This window comes from Helobdella robusta (genome assembly GCF_000326865.2).
Source record: "Helobdella robusta unplaced genomic scaffold HELROscaffold_15, whole genome shotgun sequence".
NCBI lineage: Eukaryota > Metazoa > Annelida > Clitellata > Rhynchobdellida > Glossiphoniidae > Helobdella > Helobdella robusta.
Genome location: NW_008703839.1, coordinates 2,011,425 through 2,026,210, shown reverse-complemented (window position 1 = coordinate 2,026,210; position 14,786 = coordinate 2,011,425). Strand labels below are relative to the sequence as shown.

At 34.9% G+C, this 14,786-nt stretch overlaps 3 protein-coding genes across 3 annotated transcripts; 1 reads left to right on the top strand and 2 right to left on the bottom strand.

Moving 5' to 3' along the window:
• Window positions 1-2,438: 2,438 nt before the first annotated feature.
• On the bottom strand, window positions 2,439-3,815 carry HELRODRAFT_169347 (hypothetical protein; the record flags this gene model as incomplete). Its single annotated transcript, XM_009015173.1, has 4 exons — window positions 2,439-2,538; window positions 2,674-2,763; window positions 2,931-3,156; window positions 3,677-3,815. The coding sequence occupies 4 exons, from the start codon at window positions 3,813-3,815 to the stop codon at window positions 2,439-2,441; spliced, it is 555 nt and encodes a 184-aa protein (XP_009013421.1).
• A 148-nt stretch (window positions 3,816-3,963) lies between these two features.
• HELRODRAFT_169346 (hypothetical protein) lies at window positions 3,964-8,311 on the top strand (the record flags this gene model as incomplete). The annotated part of the gene is made up of 3 exons (XM_009015172.1): window positions 3,964-4,188; window positions 5,608-6,374; window positions 8,272-8,311. 3 exons carry the CDS (start codon window positions 3,964-3,966, stop codon window positions 8,309-8,311), a joined length of 1,032 nt encoding a protein of 343 aa, XP_009013420.1.
• Window positions 8,312-9,605: 1,294 nt separating this feature from the next.
• Window positions 9,606-12,246, bottom strand: HELRODRAFT_169345 (hypothetical protein; the record flags this gene model as incomplete). Its single annotated transcript, XM_009015171.1, has 3 exons — window positions 9,606-9,620; window positions 10,270-11,312; window positions 11,757-12,246. 3 exons carry the CDS (start codon window positions 12,244-12,246, stop codon window positions 9,606-9,608), a joined length of 1,548 nt encoding a protein of 515 aa, XP_009013419.1.
• Between the last annotated feature and the right edge of the window lie 2,540 nt (window positions 12,247-14,786).

Below are 14,786 nucleotides of genomic sequence, written 5' to 3'. Positions count from 1 at the left end.
TGATTGTGATGATTGAATGAATGAATGAATGATTGAATGAATGATTGATTGAATGAATGAATGATTTGATGATTGATTGAATGGATGGTTAAGATGAATTACTAAAGGAATTAATGATTCGGACGACTGTTTACGATGATCAAGACGAAATGATTAAATCGCAGCCTGCAAAGTGTACCTCATTGATTCAAGACTCTAATACAATTACTCAGTAATAAAAATTAAACAGGTCATTTGGTTAAAATACACGCAAACGTTCACTACGCAGCCCCATCGAGATATTTTAAATATCCAGTCTGATGAACCTCCTTGTTTTTGCGAGTTTTAGGTTGAGCCAGTTAAATTTTTTGAAATTGGGCTAAATAAATTCAACTGACTGATTGAAACTCCTCAATTTCATCAGTTCCTCTGGGTGTCTGGCCACAGTGGCGAATCTAGACAACTTTGACGGGAGGATTTAAATTTTTACAGGGGTGGAAAGCAAAATTTGTGATAGTGTGACTAAAACTAGGCTACATTTTATTATTTTTGGTCGATAATTTTCCACATTAAACTCTAGTTTTTTCTGTGCAAAAACTGAGTTTTAATGATTTTCAATAAAAATACTGTTCACGACGGGGATGGCCCTCGCCCCCCACATCCGCCACTGGCTGGCCAGATGGAAAATTAATTTTTCTTGTAGGTCTGTGGTGTTGTATTCACATTACATACATTATTTGCGTATTATTTGCGTCTGGATAGTTTTTCTTTAAAATAATTTAAAGATTTATGATAATTCTTGAGCAGTTTCTCATGTCTGTTTTTTTCAATTTTCTAAATGGACATTTTCGTGCTAAATCATTTCCACACGGAAATTGAATTCCAGAAAAAATTTGAAACAGAAATGTTTAATACATTGAAATGACTTTTAAAAATGTCATTAAACCTCATTTTAATTAATAAAGTCATAATTTTTTATGGCTAAAACGAGTGAGTAACTATTTATGTAATTTTTTCGGGAACACAAAATCTCTAAAATCGATAGAGTTGTCGGCATTTTTTGTTGCAACTTACCACAAAACTACATGGCTTTTAAGAACTGAGCAAGCAATCTGATATGGGAAGTGCAAACAGAGGGTAGGCATGCGTTGGACATGTAATAAGGCATGTCAGTTCCCTTTATACGCAGCTGACCTAACGGCTAGATGGAGCAATTAAAGGCAACAAAATGCTTTTAAACTCATTCATTTAATTATTGAGTAACGAACACGTGTACTGTGCATCTAAGTATCTGGGTCTTTACAATAAAAACATACTTAGGCCTCTTATTGCAAATCTCTAATGCAGTTCCAATCCATTTGTTATTCGGAGGAAGTGCACATAAGCATGCATATTTATTTTCTGCTGGACGACTGCTAACTCAATTAGGCCCTGCATGTTTTGTAATGTAAGATGCGCGCCTCCAGTCTTCAATTTAATATCACAAAGTAGCGTAATGAAGAAAGAATTGTAACAATTCTTTTGCTGCATAGCTGAAAACAACAGCAACAACAGTAACTACAACAATAACAACAACAACAACAACAATAACAACAACAAAACTAAAACATACAACATAGACGGGTATTATATTAATTCAATATTTTCATGGTTGCCGGTAGTAATACAATTCATAGCGTTACTACATCACGTTCAAATTTTATCAGCGCGCCTATTCAATGTAACCAACGATTAAAAATTAAAATATATAATTAATTAACTTAGAAATAAATTAAAATTCTTTTTTAGGATCCTTACATTTCTGGATATAATAATTTTATTATTAAAGTTATAAATTAGGATAATACTGATGGAAATTATCTTGCTATTGCGCTCAATATTCAAGGCGTGCTTATAATTGACTTATTGCCAAACGTCATTCCTTGCCTCTATGTTAAGATAGAGTGGTGCTATAGAAAATTATAAAGAGGACCTGAAAACTAATAACCGTGGTTGATATTTAAAAACATTACGAAAAGAATATTTTGTCGTTAGTTTAATTTTTTTATCTTTGGTTACAATTCATAGTGCGTCGCAATTGAACGTGGGTTTTTTGAAAATTTAAACAAATTAAATTTCAAATCACACTGAAAATATTTTCTTCGTTAATTTCTGGATTTCTGGAGATTTTTAATTGAATGAATTTCCAATATTAATTCATTCTCAATTTTTCATTCCAGAGTAACTACAAAACGCTTCCACGTGACTGAACCTAGATTGGAATGGAAATGTTAGCATACGCATGTGCAGTTGCAAAAGAAATGTTGTTGGCTTCTGTTGTTTTTCTGCTTCTTGTTAGTCCGGGTTCATCTGCTCCCATCAAATTATGTTTATTCATGCAGTGGGAATTTGTTTACAGTTGAAAAAAATAAATAAATACACATAACCCGAGCATACCGTAATGTACAAGAGTCACGTGACTAATTTTGGAAACAGGAAGTGACGTTTCGGAAGAAGTTGGAGTTGTTGTTGGTCTGATACCTGGGGTGTTTTAAATGTGGCGAGCTATTTTTTCTACTTCTATTTTTTGTTAAAAATTAACGTTAATTATTTTATTGCTAATAGATTTGTTACGAGAAACATTTATTCGGCACAATATTTATATTTAATATGAAAATCTGTTGAAATGTGAGAAAAGTAAATGTTTGAAATAACGTGGTGGGATGATACATCTTGGCGCAGTCTGGTCCCACGCTCCGTCCATGCAACGTAATGTCCTCGTTGCCGCCGCTGCTGCTGCTGCTGCTGATGATGATGATGATGTCGGTGATGATGATGATGTCGATGATAATGACGATGACGGTGATGAAAAATAAGATAATGATGATGAAGAGGAGAAGGAAGAGGAAGTTGATGGCGATGATGCTTTTGCACTCAGTGAGGAAGATGACACCCATGCATCGTCATCGAACGTCGTGCCATTTAAACAGGTTATGTTGGCTCTCAGTTCATTGTGCCGATAGTAGTAAATGGTTTTGGCGTTTTTTACAAATTCGTTGTTGAGGTTGCTGTTGTATTCGTTGTTGAGAATGACATTATCGTCGTTGTTGTTGTTGTTATAGTCATGGAAGTTGTTGTTACTGACACTGTTGATGATGACGTCATGAAAAAATAATTCGTCACACTTTGGACCGATGGCTGTAATGTGTTGGAATCAATTGTGAAGGATGTGGTGCTGAATGGTCTGATTTGAAAAATTAAGCAATTTAATTTACAGACGTCAACAAAACAGGGAAAATTTTCGTCGTCACAACAATTTTTTTTTAAAAAACAAAATAAACGCTTGCAATTAATCTTCTGTCATATAATGCTACTAAAAAAATTAATTAAAAATAACTAAAAAAATAATAACATTTAATTTTTTATTTTAAAATATAGAATTATTAACATTTATTAGCGAACATGTACTGCCTACCTCATTGCAACCAAAACAAAATAGTGCCAAACAGAGCCTGGTGATTAATTAGAAAGACACCCCCACAAAAATGAAACAGCAACAACAACACACCAACAACACCAGTATATACAACAACGTCGTTAATAATGTTAGCAAAATCAAGAAGGGTAACATGTCAGCAGAGAAGCAGGAAAAAGAGAGGCAATAATGAAAATAAGAAGAGTGACACGGTGATTTATTAGGCACAATAAATCGGCTCACGACTCATTTGAATAGAGGAGCCCCGGGCAGCTGTTGCACATGTCACACCGTAGTAGGTTGTGGCCCGTCGTGGTACATTGTGGTATGTTTTGGTGCATTGTGGCATGTTTTGGCACATTGTGGCATGTTTTTGGCACATTGTGGCATGTTTTGGCACATTGTGGCATTTTGTGGTACATTGCAGCTTGTTATGGTATGTGGTAATATAAAATAACGTGCAATAATTGGATGTTGTTACATTGGCAAAATGTGGTCTTGTGTTGTACGGTCTTGTGCTATGTGGTACAATGGTGTATAATTTGGCGTTGTGTGGTACGCTATGGTATAACATGGTAAGATGTGTTCTAATATGGATGAACTATTTGGTTTCTGCTATGTGGATCAGCCCCCAAATCTCAAATGATTATAATATTCTGTGCCACAACGGCTGCAACATCGCAATAGACTCGATCAACGCAACATACGAAAAGCGCAAAAAAATTTGGTTTTTGAACAGAGAGCATTTGAACCAGGTTTGTGTGCAATGATGTGAAACATGGGACACAAAACAAATTTTGCTGAATTAATAATGTGAAGTGAACGTATGTTATAGTTATAATGAAGTATATAAATGAGACCTGAAATTGCATGTGAGATATGTGAAGTGTTGTGGTGTATTGTAGTATGTTGTGGTCTGTTGTGACTTGTTGTGATGTGTTGTAGTATGTCGTGGTGTGCTGTGGTATGTTTTAGTGTGTTGTGGCGTGTTGTGGTGTGTTGTGGCGTGTTGCGGCGTGTTGTGATGTGTTGTGTGGTATGTTGTGGTGTTTGATGTGCTATGACAAAACGCAATTGCGGTCAATTAAGTATGTCAACATGGTGTTGGGCTTATGTGAAAATATTAGTTAGAATTGTACTATTATTTGTGGCTCTTGTCATGCTGCTGTTGTTGACGTTGTCGTCGTTTTAGATTGCTTCTTATTGTCGCTATTGTCCTGCATGACTCTGACTGACTGGATGGCTGACCTGTTGTTGTGAGTCTGGAAGTGTTATCAACTCTGGGCTATTTCTTTAATGTTGTTGATATTGTTATGCTATGACACTGCCGTTGTAATGTTTTTCTGTCTGTTTTTGGCAGTGAATAAAATTTTATTAGTGCTGCTCGTTCATGTCTAGTGATACAAAAAACTGAAGGCTTAGCCACTAATAACTTGGTTAGCCACTAATAACTTGAATGTTGATGGAGATAAGGGAGATGATGCTTCTTTCAACGTTTTGCACATCTGGACACCTTAGTTCGCTGGTTAGGGTTAGGGTTAGAGCCTAATATTTGGCGTCATTAACAGTAGAGATGGCATTTCAAGCACTTCATTTTCATAATTTATTGATTTCATATAAATTAACACCGTTGCAAGTTATAACGATGATGATGACAATGATGCTGGAGATGATATTAATATTATTTTCACTATTGTTAAGGATGATAATGATAATAACAATAATATAATAATAATAATTATAAGATTATATTAATAAGATTATTGCTGTACAACTAAAACAAAAAAATTGTTGGAAAAATTATGGGGAACACAAATATGTTTTTAGAATTTGGTTTTAATAAATATTTTAAATTTAGTAGTTTAATTTTCATAATTTTAATCTTAAATCCATTTAACTCTGTACGTGCAACATTATGTCCGCATTGTTTTAAAGATTTTAGGTTTGTAAACAGACATTCCTGGCGTTGTACAAATATACGTTCAAACTCCAACTTAAATATTTCACCTAACAGTAACATTGACATTTTTCCAAATTTACTAACAATTAATAATAACAATATTTTACCGGATAATTCAAATAATTTGCTGTCATGTTGTTGTGGAAAGTCATGCAAAGGACGAAAAGGACTGTCAATGCATCAGAGATCATGAAAAATTTACAAATCTCTCAAGCCAGTAACTCAGGAAGATGAATCAAACGACAGCGACGCAACCAGCCAGCCAATATTTCAACACACGTCAACTTCAACATCTACTCCAAAGCCAATACCCGGAATAAAATTGCCCAAATCATCAACTCAGTGGTCTGAGGCCAACCCATTCTTTCAGCTGGAATTTAGATGTCTAGACGCTATCACAGATATCGACAGTTTCGCTAACGGGTTCCAAGAGGCAATCTATTCATATTTTGCTGCCAACTGTGGCACTTTAAAAATGAAATCAAAACCTGTTGAGCACATAAATCGTGATATTAGGCGTTTAAAAACAAAATTGAGAAATTTAAAATCGTTGGCTCAGATCGACACTCAATTCAACAATGAAATACGTATGCTGAGCAAACAGATTAGAGCAATACTAAAAACCAATAAAATACTAAAAAATGATAACAACAACATTTCTTCTCAACTGAAGAAAAACTTTTGGAAAACATGTAAAAACATCTTTTCAAACTCAACTTCGCAGTCTCCACACCTCAGCATCGAAGCTGCCACCAATTTCTTCAAAAACACCTTGAACGCTGGCGATCGCACAACGTTTCGCATTCCTAATTGTATTAATTCACTTCCTGCTCCTTCATTCCAAAGTAATTTGGATCCGCCATCTTATAAAGAAATTACAACAGTTATTCGTAGAAGTAAAGCAAATGCATCTCCATGTCCACTGGACCAAATCTCAATTATTGCCCTCAGCCCAATAATAGGGACGTATCTACATAAATTGTTAGTAATGTGTTGGCGCTCAACAACAATTCCACAATGTTGGCGTAGGGGGCTAACAGTTTTAATCTACAAAAAGGTGATGCAAGCGACCCAGCAAATTTTCGGCCGATCACACTGCAACCGGTACTCTACAAAATTTTTTCAGCTCTCATAAAATCCACACAAAAACAATTTCATCAACAAAAATATTCAGAAGAGATTCTATCCAACGATTGATGGGCTAGCCGAACCTACACAAATGCTATCCCATCTGTTAAAAAATGCTAAACGACATCAGCGCACTATTGTTGTCGCATTGTTGAATCTGAGAAATGCTTTTGGAAAAGTAAATCACAACTTCATCACTTCAATTCTAGAATATCATCATGTTCCCCAATCACTTCATAAATTAATATCATCAATATATTCCGACTACTCAATATCAATCAACGGTGAACTCACGTAAGCAATACCAGTTAGGAAAGGGGTGCTTCAAGGCGACCCATGTTCACCATTACTCTTCAATATTTGCTTCAATCCACTCATGAAAATTCTAGACAGTCAAGAATACAAACAATATGGCTATCTGTGGGGCCCAACTTCCGACTTAAACGCTAGATCATGGCTACAATTCGCTGACTACTCAGCAATCATAGCACATAGCTCAGAAGGCGCACAAAAACTTGTTGATTTAAACCAAGCTTGGTGCAATTGGTCAGAGATGAAGATGAGAGTCGATAAATGTTGTTCGTTTGGAATGAGGAAGAAAGATGGTACTTATGAGCAATTTCTGCCAAGATTGACGATCGACGATGTGGCAATCCCTAACGTAGAGATTGGCCAAGCGTTTACATACCTTGGTAAACTGTATGATTTCGAATGCAACGACCTCAAAGCAAAAACTCTGATACAAGCTAAGGTTGTTCAACTGTTGGAAACGACTTCAAAGTTGAAAGTGGATCCACAGCAAAAACTACAAATTTTAAGAAAATTTATACCGTCTCAATTGAACTTTGAACTCCGCAGCTACAACTTTTCATTAAAAGATGCGACAGAAAAAATGAGACTGAAACTTCGGAACTATTTTAAAACTAATAGCAACAAAGAGATTCAATGTCTTTATAAAGAATCAGCGATCGATTTTATCAAAGTAGATAATACGCTCTTAAAATACGGCCAAATAAAGTCGTCGCTTAGTCATTTGGAAGAAAAAAAAAATTGAATGTAGCTTAAATCATGTTTTCTCGCTGCAGAGTCAAGGTTCACTAATTTTACATATAAAAAATTTCATCAAAGCCAACAACATATCCCGTTGGTCAAAGTCCACGGAAAATCTTGCCGGAGTCCTCTACAAATTTGCTAGGAAGTATTTAGTCCAGCAGTTGCCTACTAAGGCAAATTTGTTTAGATGGGGTAAAACGCAAAGCCCTCAATGCCCTCTCTGTGATTCTCGACAGACAAATAAGCACGTAGTTTCCAATTGTGGTTCTACATCCGCTCTGGCAAGATATACCGAAAGACACAACAAGATATTGGCCGTGATCATCAATTGGCTGAAAATATCCACTCCAGCCAATTGCCGCATATTTTCAGATTTAGAGTCTGAGGGTATTCGCTCAATATCTCAATTATTCAACACTTTACGACCCGATATCGTCATACTTCAAAATAACAAAATTGAGATTCTAGAATTAACTGTGTGCCATGATACCAATCTAGAATCCTCCAGGCAATACAAGAGAAATAAATATTCTAATAATTTGCATTGTTGTTTAAATAAAGACTATGAACATTGTTCAATAGTTATAAACTCATTCGAAATAACGCCCATTGGTTTTTACAATAATTTTAATTTGTCACTGTTTAAAGTTCCATGGGCGCTATCATTTAATGATAAATTGATAAACACTGTTATAAGATTATCGTATGACATTTACTGTGACAGGAACAAGCTATGATGCTAATTAAATATATTTCACCGTTCTGCACTTAACTTCACAATGAGCAAAATGGTCTTAACCTTTAATATTCTTTTATACAATTTTTAAAAATTTTATCATTATATATATTTTTTTTATCTATATATATATATATATATTTTTATCATTGTCTGTTTTTTTATGGTGAAAAATAAAAGATGTTCCCATTATTATATAAATAAAGAGAACGCTCTTGAACCACAAAAATGATCCAGACAGAATAGAAAAAGGACGCACAATGAGACGATGATTCATTCGACGAAAAGAACTTGTTTTCGTTTTCATCACCATCATCATCATCATATTGTCGTCGTCATCATTATCATTATTTTTATTATTATTAAAAAAATTATTCCAACCATTATTATTACTTATAATAATGATTGGTTGGGGTCAGATTAATATTGATAATATTAAAGTGAATATTACTACTAGCAGTGCGCCTGTGATGAATGCGAGCGGCTAATAAGAGTACTAATGCGATGAATTGTGGCTCTGGCCGTTTATGTTGTTTATGTTGGTGCGTGTATGTGTTTGTGTGTGCGTGCGTGTTTTGTACGGTTTTTTTGTGTTAGTATGTGTGTGTGTGTTTAGGTTAGTGTGTGTGTTTGTGTTAGTATGTTTGTGTTAGTATGTTTGTGTGTTCAGGTTAGTGTGTGTTTGTTTGTGTGTATGTTTATGTCAGTATTAATGTGTTTGTGTGTTGGTGCATGTTTGTTTGTTTTGTTTGTGTTAGAGTGTGTGTGTGGGTGTGTGTGTGGTTTCTGTTAGTGCGTGCGTGCGTGCGTGTGTGTGTGTGTGTGGTTTCTGTTAGTGCGTGTGTGTTAGTGTGTATGTATTTGTTTTGTTCAAGTTACTCTGTGTTTGTGGGGTTTTTTTCTTGTTCTTGTTAATATAAGTATTTGGGTTGTTTACGACGTGTGTTTGTGTTGTTGTACAAAACAACAACAAACTATCTTAACAACAAATTTACAACGAAACGAATAGTAACATTATTATCATTATCAACAAAAATATTTCTATTGCTCGAAATATTTTGGTTGTTTTTACAACGAGCAAGAATGATGATAACATTAACTGATAACAAATAAATTACATTATGATGACAAGATAACAAAATCACATCAACAGATCACATGTGCTTATTCAATGATAAAGTAATAAGTAAGTGATGACATTAACTCCGTCCATAACTTCAACCACATTATTGATGGTATTGAAATGTTGTATGGGACATGTTTAATGACATTAATTTCATAAATAGATCGTTAAATTATCTCCCGACACGCTGACAATGATGAATGACGCGTTGAATAATAATATTATTGATGATGATGATAATTATGATGATGATCATGATGATGATGATATTGTTGATAGTGGTGTTGGTAACGATGATGATGATGACAACGACCATGATGATGATGACGATGACAACGACTATGATGATGTTGATGATGATGATGACGACGACGATGATGATGAAATTGACAACGATAAATTTGATGACAGAGAGGTGAATGATGATGATGATGGTGAGGCAAGCACGGATGATGACGATGACGACGACGATGATAAATGAAGAGTGGGTTGATAATAAGATAATTCGCTGTGGATGCTTCAGGTTGATTGATGGCTGAAGAAGTTGCTGATTAATGAAAGGACTCCGCAATGTAAAAGCAACCAAACAACCAAACAAATAAAACAAACATTTAAACAACCAACCGATCAACTAATCAAGAACTGGCCAACCAAACAACCAACCAACCACCCAACCAACCAACCAACTAACAAACTAACTGACCAACCAAACCAACAGCCAACCAACTAAGAACCAACCAACTAACCAGTAGCACGCGAGCATTTAAAAAAAATTATAGCTTTTTTGTGTGAACGATTGAAAAATATTTAACTTGTTTAAAAAAATTTGCACAAACCGCCAAAGATGTTAGATGCATGATAATAAGATACCAGAGTATGGGAAAGTGTGAGAGGAAGGGTTGACGAACAAAAAATGATGAAGAATGAAACTTGTGTAGAGACACACCTTCATAGAACATGACAAATCCACGTGAGGCCATTGTTGTTTCTGCTGTGACCATCGTAACCTCTGCTCGAAAGTCAGGAACTAAAACAATTTGTTTACCGAGGGGTCCACATTCGCTGAAGAGCACATCCTTGCTTGTTCTAACTTCCACTACGTCGAAACATTTGCCGGATCTTTTAACGTCTAGTTCAAAATCAGGAACCGTTATTTGAATGTACTGCCAGGGATTCAGTGAGATGGTTCGTGTGCAGTGACTGTCTCTTGTGTACTTTGAAGGGTAGTTCGGACTTATTATGGCTGCTAGGATGTTGTCGTTGTTAAGATTGAGAATGTTTTTGTTGGAGTTGCTCCTACTGCTCTTGTTGTTGTGGTTGTTGTTGTTGTGGTTGTTGTTTTTGTGGTTGTTGTTGTGGTTGTGGTTGTTGTTGTTGAGGTTGTTATTGATATTGTTGTTTAGGTGGTTGGGGTTGTGAGAAATGTGGTTTGTTGACAATTTGGTTGAACTTCTGAAGTTTTCGTTTTTGTGATCACTTGTTGTTTTTACATCGCGATGTTTTCTTTGTGGTGAAGAAGCTAATGACGATGATGATGATGACGATGACTGGAAAGGCTGTGGAAGAAGTAAATTCGAAGAAGAGGACGATGAGGGTGATTCAAGCAAAAATGAGGAAACGGATGAAGAAAAAAATGATGATGATGACGACGACAACGATGACCTAAAAGTTTCTGTTTCACCCATTATGCTTTTCAAATCTGGTTTTGTCGTCAGGATGAAGTAAGAATTTTTTGACAGCTCCAAATATGGCGGAGATGTGAGTGATGATGATGATGATATTGAAGGAGATGATGAAGATGATGATGACAACGATGATGATGATGACGTTGAAGATTTTAATAATTGTTCTCCGTGACATATGTTGATAATTTCTTTTTCTAAAAAATTAAAATTAAGATATTTACATTATTATCCTAAATATATCATGTTAATTTGTTTCCTTAGCATTGTATGGGCAAATTTTACTTTAAAATTTGTTTTTAAGATAATCTTAACTGTTTCAAAGAGAAGAAACAAAAAAATGGAAAAGACTATAAATTTTCCAGTGCATCTTACAAATATAACAATTTTTTTTTTCAAAATTTTGTGTTTCAGCGTAAAACTCTCCATTTCAAACTACATCCCAAATTAAATTTTTGCAAACAAAATTTTTTGATTCAATTCACAACCAACAGAACAAGAAGGAAATAGAAATTAAATAAAAAAAAGTTGCAGTTGATAAAACAAAATTACGTGCTTTTGTTTCAGAGGAGGAAATTTAAAATAGTTGAACAAACAAAACTTTTAAGGGAGCCAATTAAAATTTAAATTGAAAGTCCTACTTTGAAAGCATCGATATTGAAGGAGCATGAACTCATGAAGACCGCATGCATTCCCAAACAACTTCTCGCTAACCGGAAGTTGACAGAAACTATTTCCGGAACACAAACCATTCAAACGGAAATGAATATCAGTATCGCAGTTAAAGTTGTATTTAACCCCGCAGTAGATGGCAACTTCACTGTTGTTGAGGCCGAGTGTTGCGGAAATAAAAACAAGTTGGTCATCATTATGTGGGCAGTGGATGTTCAGCGTGTGTCGGCTGCAGACGTATATGGTGGCTGTGGTTGATGTGGCTGTGGTTGATGTGGCTGATATTGCTGATGTTGACGAATGTTGATTTTGTTGATGCTCTCGTTGACGGTGATAATAACCATAAAGTTGAGATTGTTGTTGCAGATGGTTATGTTCATGCTGATTGTTCAGTTGTTGTTGTTGTCGTCGTGAAAGTTGGTCGTATCGACTGTACGAACTTCCAATTTTGTTTGCCATTTTCTAAGTTTATATAAAAAATAAATAAACAAATAAACAGCATGTAAATTTGTTGAAGAAAACAACAGAGCAACATATTGCTGAAAAACAAGACTACCACCAACAACGACAGATCAAAATATCGTATAATGAATAGAATAAATCAACAACAACAATAACAACAACAATGACAACAATAATAACAACATATTGCTAAAAAACTGCGACACCTCAACCACCACCAACAACAAAAAAACATTTCGTGGAAGAAGACCACAGCAACAAGACAACATAATTTTGAAAGAGCCGCCCAAATGAGGCTCGTTGACATGATCGTAAAATTTGGAATCGAAATAACTTCATTGCAGAAACCTTTGCAATATTCATTGCAGAAACATTTGCACAGTAAATCCAATTTATCCTCAATGTTCTAACATTGATGTACGTTGAACGTCTAATGAACCGTAAACATTAACGGAGACGAACAAATTTTATTTTCCGATAAATCTCTAGCTCACGATTCAATAGAATTAATTCTTGGCGATGAAAATTTATAAATCTTCATATTGGATGACGCTCATTAGGTTAAGTTCGTTGCGAAACTTCGAAACGTACTTAAACAGCATCAGCGCGTGCGTTCTCATTAGAGCAGCGGCGTATTCAACGCTGGCCGGGAAGGAGTTAACTAACAACAAGTAATGTATTAAATATATTTCGTCAGCTATATTGCAAGGATCTGTTAACATATCATTGATGATGGAGCCACAACAAACGACGGCATGCAACTGTATCAGCAGCCATCAGGCAGCAACACTGATACACATACAATAAGATGCTGAAGAGTACATCAACATTCGACATACAACATAGACACCAAAATCGGAAAAACAACAGAACAACAGAACCTAACCCAACCAGAACAACAACCATAGGACCATGATCAAAACAACAACTACAACAACAACCACAGGAAAGTGATCAAAACAACAACAACCACGGCAACATGATCGAGACAACAACAATATTGAAGGCGGGGTGAAAATTTGATTACTGGATTGCATTGTGCAACTTTCATCATTACCATGAAGCCCTGAATTTTCTATGCGTTCGGAATTTGTATGTAATTGTATGTAACTTTCACACTTTGCACACAGTATAATTTTTCTACAAGAAGTCTTTTTTTCCAAATATTAACTTTTATTCATAAACGTATTATATATGCATACATTTTAGTCCGAAATTATTTATAAAAATCCTTGCGACAAGTTTGTAGTTTAACTGTTTCTCTAAATTGTGAACGTTGAATTTAAAATTGCTAATTATTGTTGAGTCACATCTTATAAAATATATTCAACTGTTAAAAAATATTTGTTTCGGCGACAATTTTTGATTGCAAGCGAAAATTTATCGACGTTACCCTCTGATTGAATTTACATGGTAGATTTCATATTCCATTGTTTTGTCAAATCAAACCAATACAAATAAAGTTAATGAATGATTTTAAACTTTAATTTCTTTATTTCAGACGACCAGTATAGTTTTTTAATCCTAGTGCAATATATCTGTTTAATGGCTCGCCCCGGTTTACGATCGTCTTCTCATTCTCACTTCATAATTTTTGTTAATGACTCATAGTATGCTAAATTTGCATTTGTTTTTTTTTTGGCCTTTTTCTCTGGAACTCTCCACCTTTTTTCTAAAACTATTTTTTCATCACTTATGAGATTCAGAGCAGATCTCAAGACTTATCTGTTTGTTAAATTCATGAAGGAGCGCCGTGAAACATCGTGGAAATGGTGTCTTATGAACTATTCGACCGAATGATTTAATTTGGATTGAATGAAGCATTTCAATCAATTTGTTGCTCAAATTAAAAAACAATCTGCTACAATAAAAATAATTTAGACAAAAAGCAATAAACCCTGCACCAAAATTTCGATCGTCGTTCTGTTTTTTAATCGACAAACTTGAGTAACTTTTTCTTTTTGAATTGCATCAAGTTTGTGGTTGACAACATTTTAATGCGGGCTTTCATTGAAAGTATGCGGCTGGGTCCTAATATGATGGCGGAGTAACAAGTGACAAGCCAGTGCCACATACGTTGATTGCAATCACCTTGAGTCTTCATGACTGCTACCATTTATCGATCGCGAGTGGTCGGGCCTTCGGCTTTGATTCAGTTTGAAACAATTACTTGCCATCTGCGACCAAAAACAATACATGGCGACTTATTTTTTATAGTTTATTACATATATTTTATTTAAAACGGTGTTTACATGTATGAAAAAGTGGAAAAAGTTATTTTATATATATATACATATAAACAATTAAAATTAATATTTTTCAAATTAGCCAACAAAATTTAAAAAAAATAGTTGGTCCTCCTCAATCCGCCACTGATCATCCAACAGTTTGAGTTTGCATTTGAATGTTGGTTGACTTGCTGCTGTAACTTGAATGACTTGTCAAGTGAATGGAAGACAAATTTAGAAGTTTTAACCACTTTATCTTTATAATAACAACAGGATGGTCCCAGTATTGAACCTTCAGGCACTCCAGAT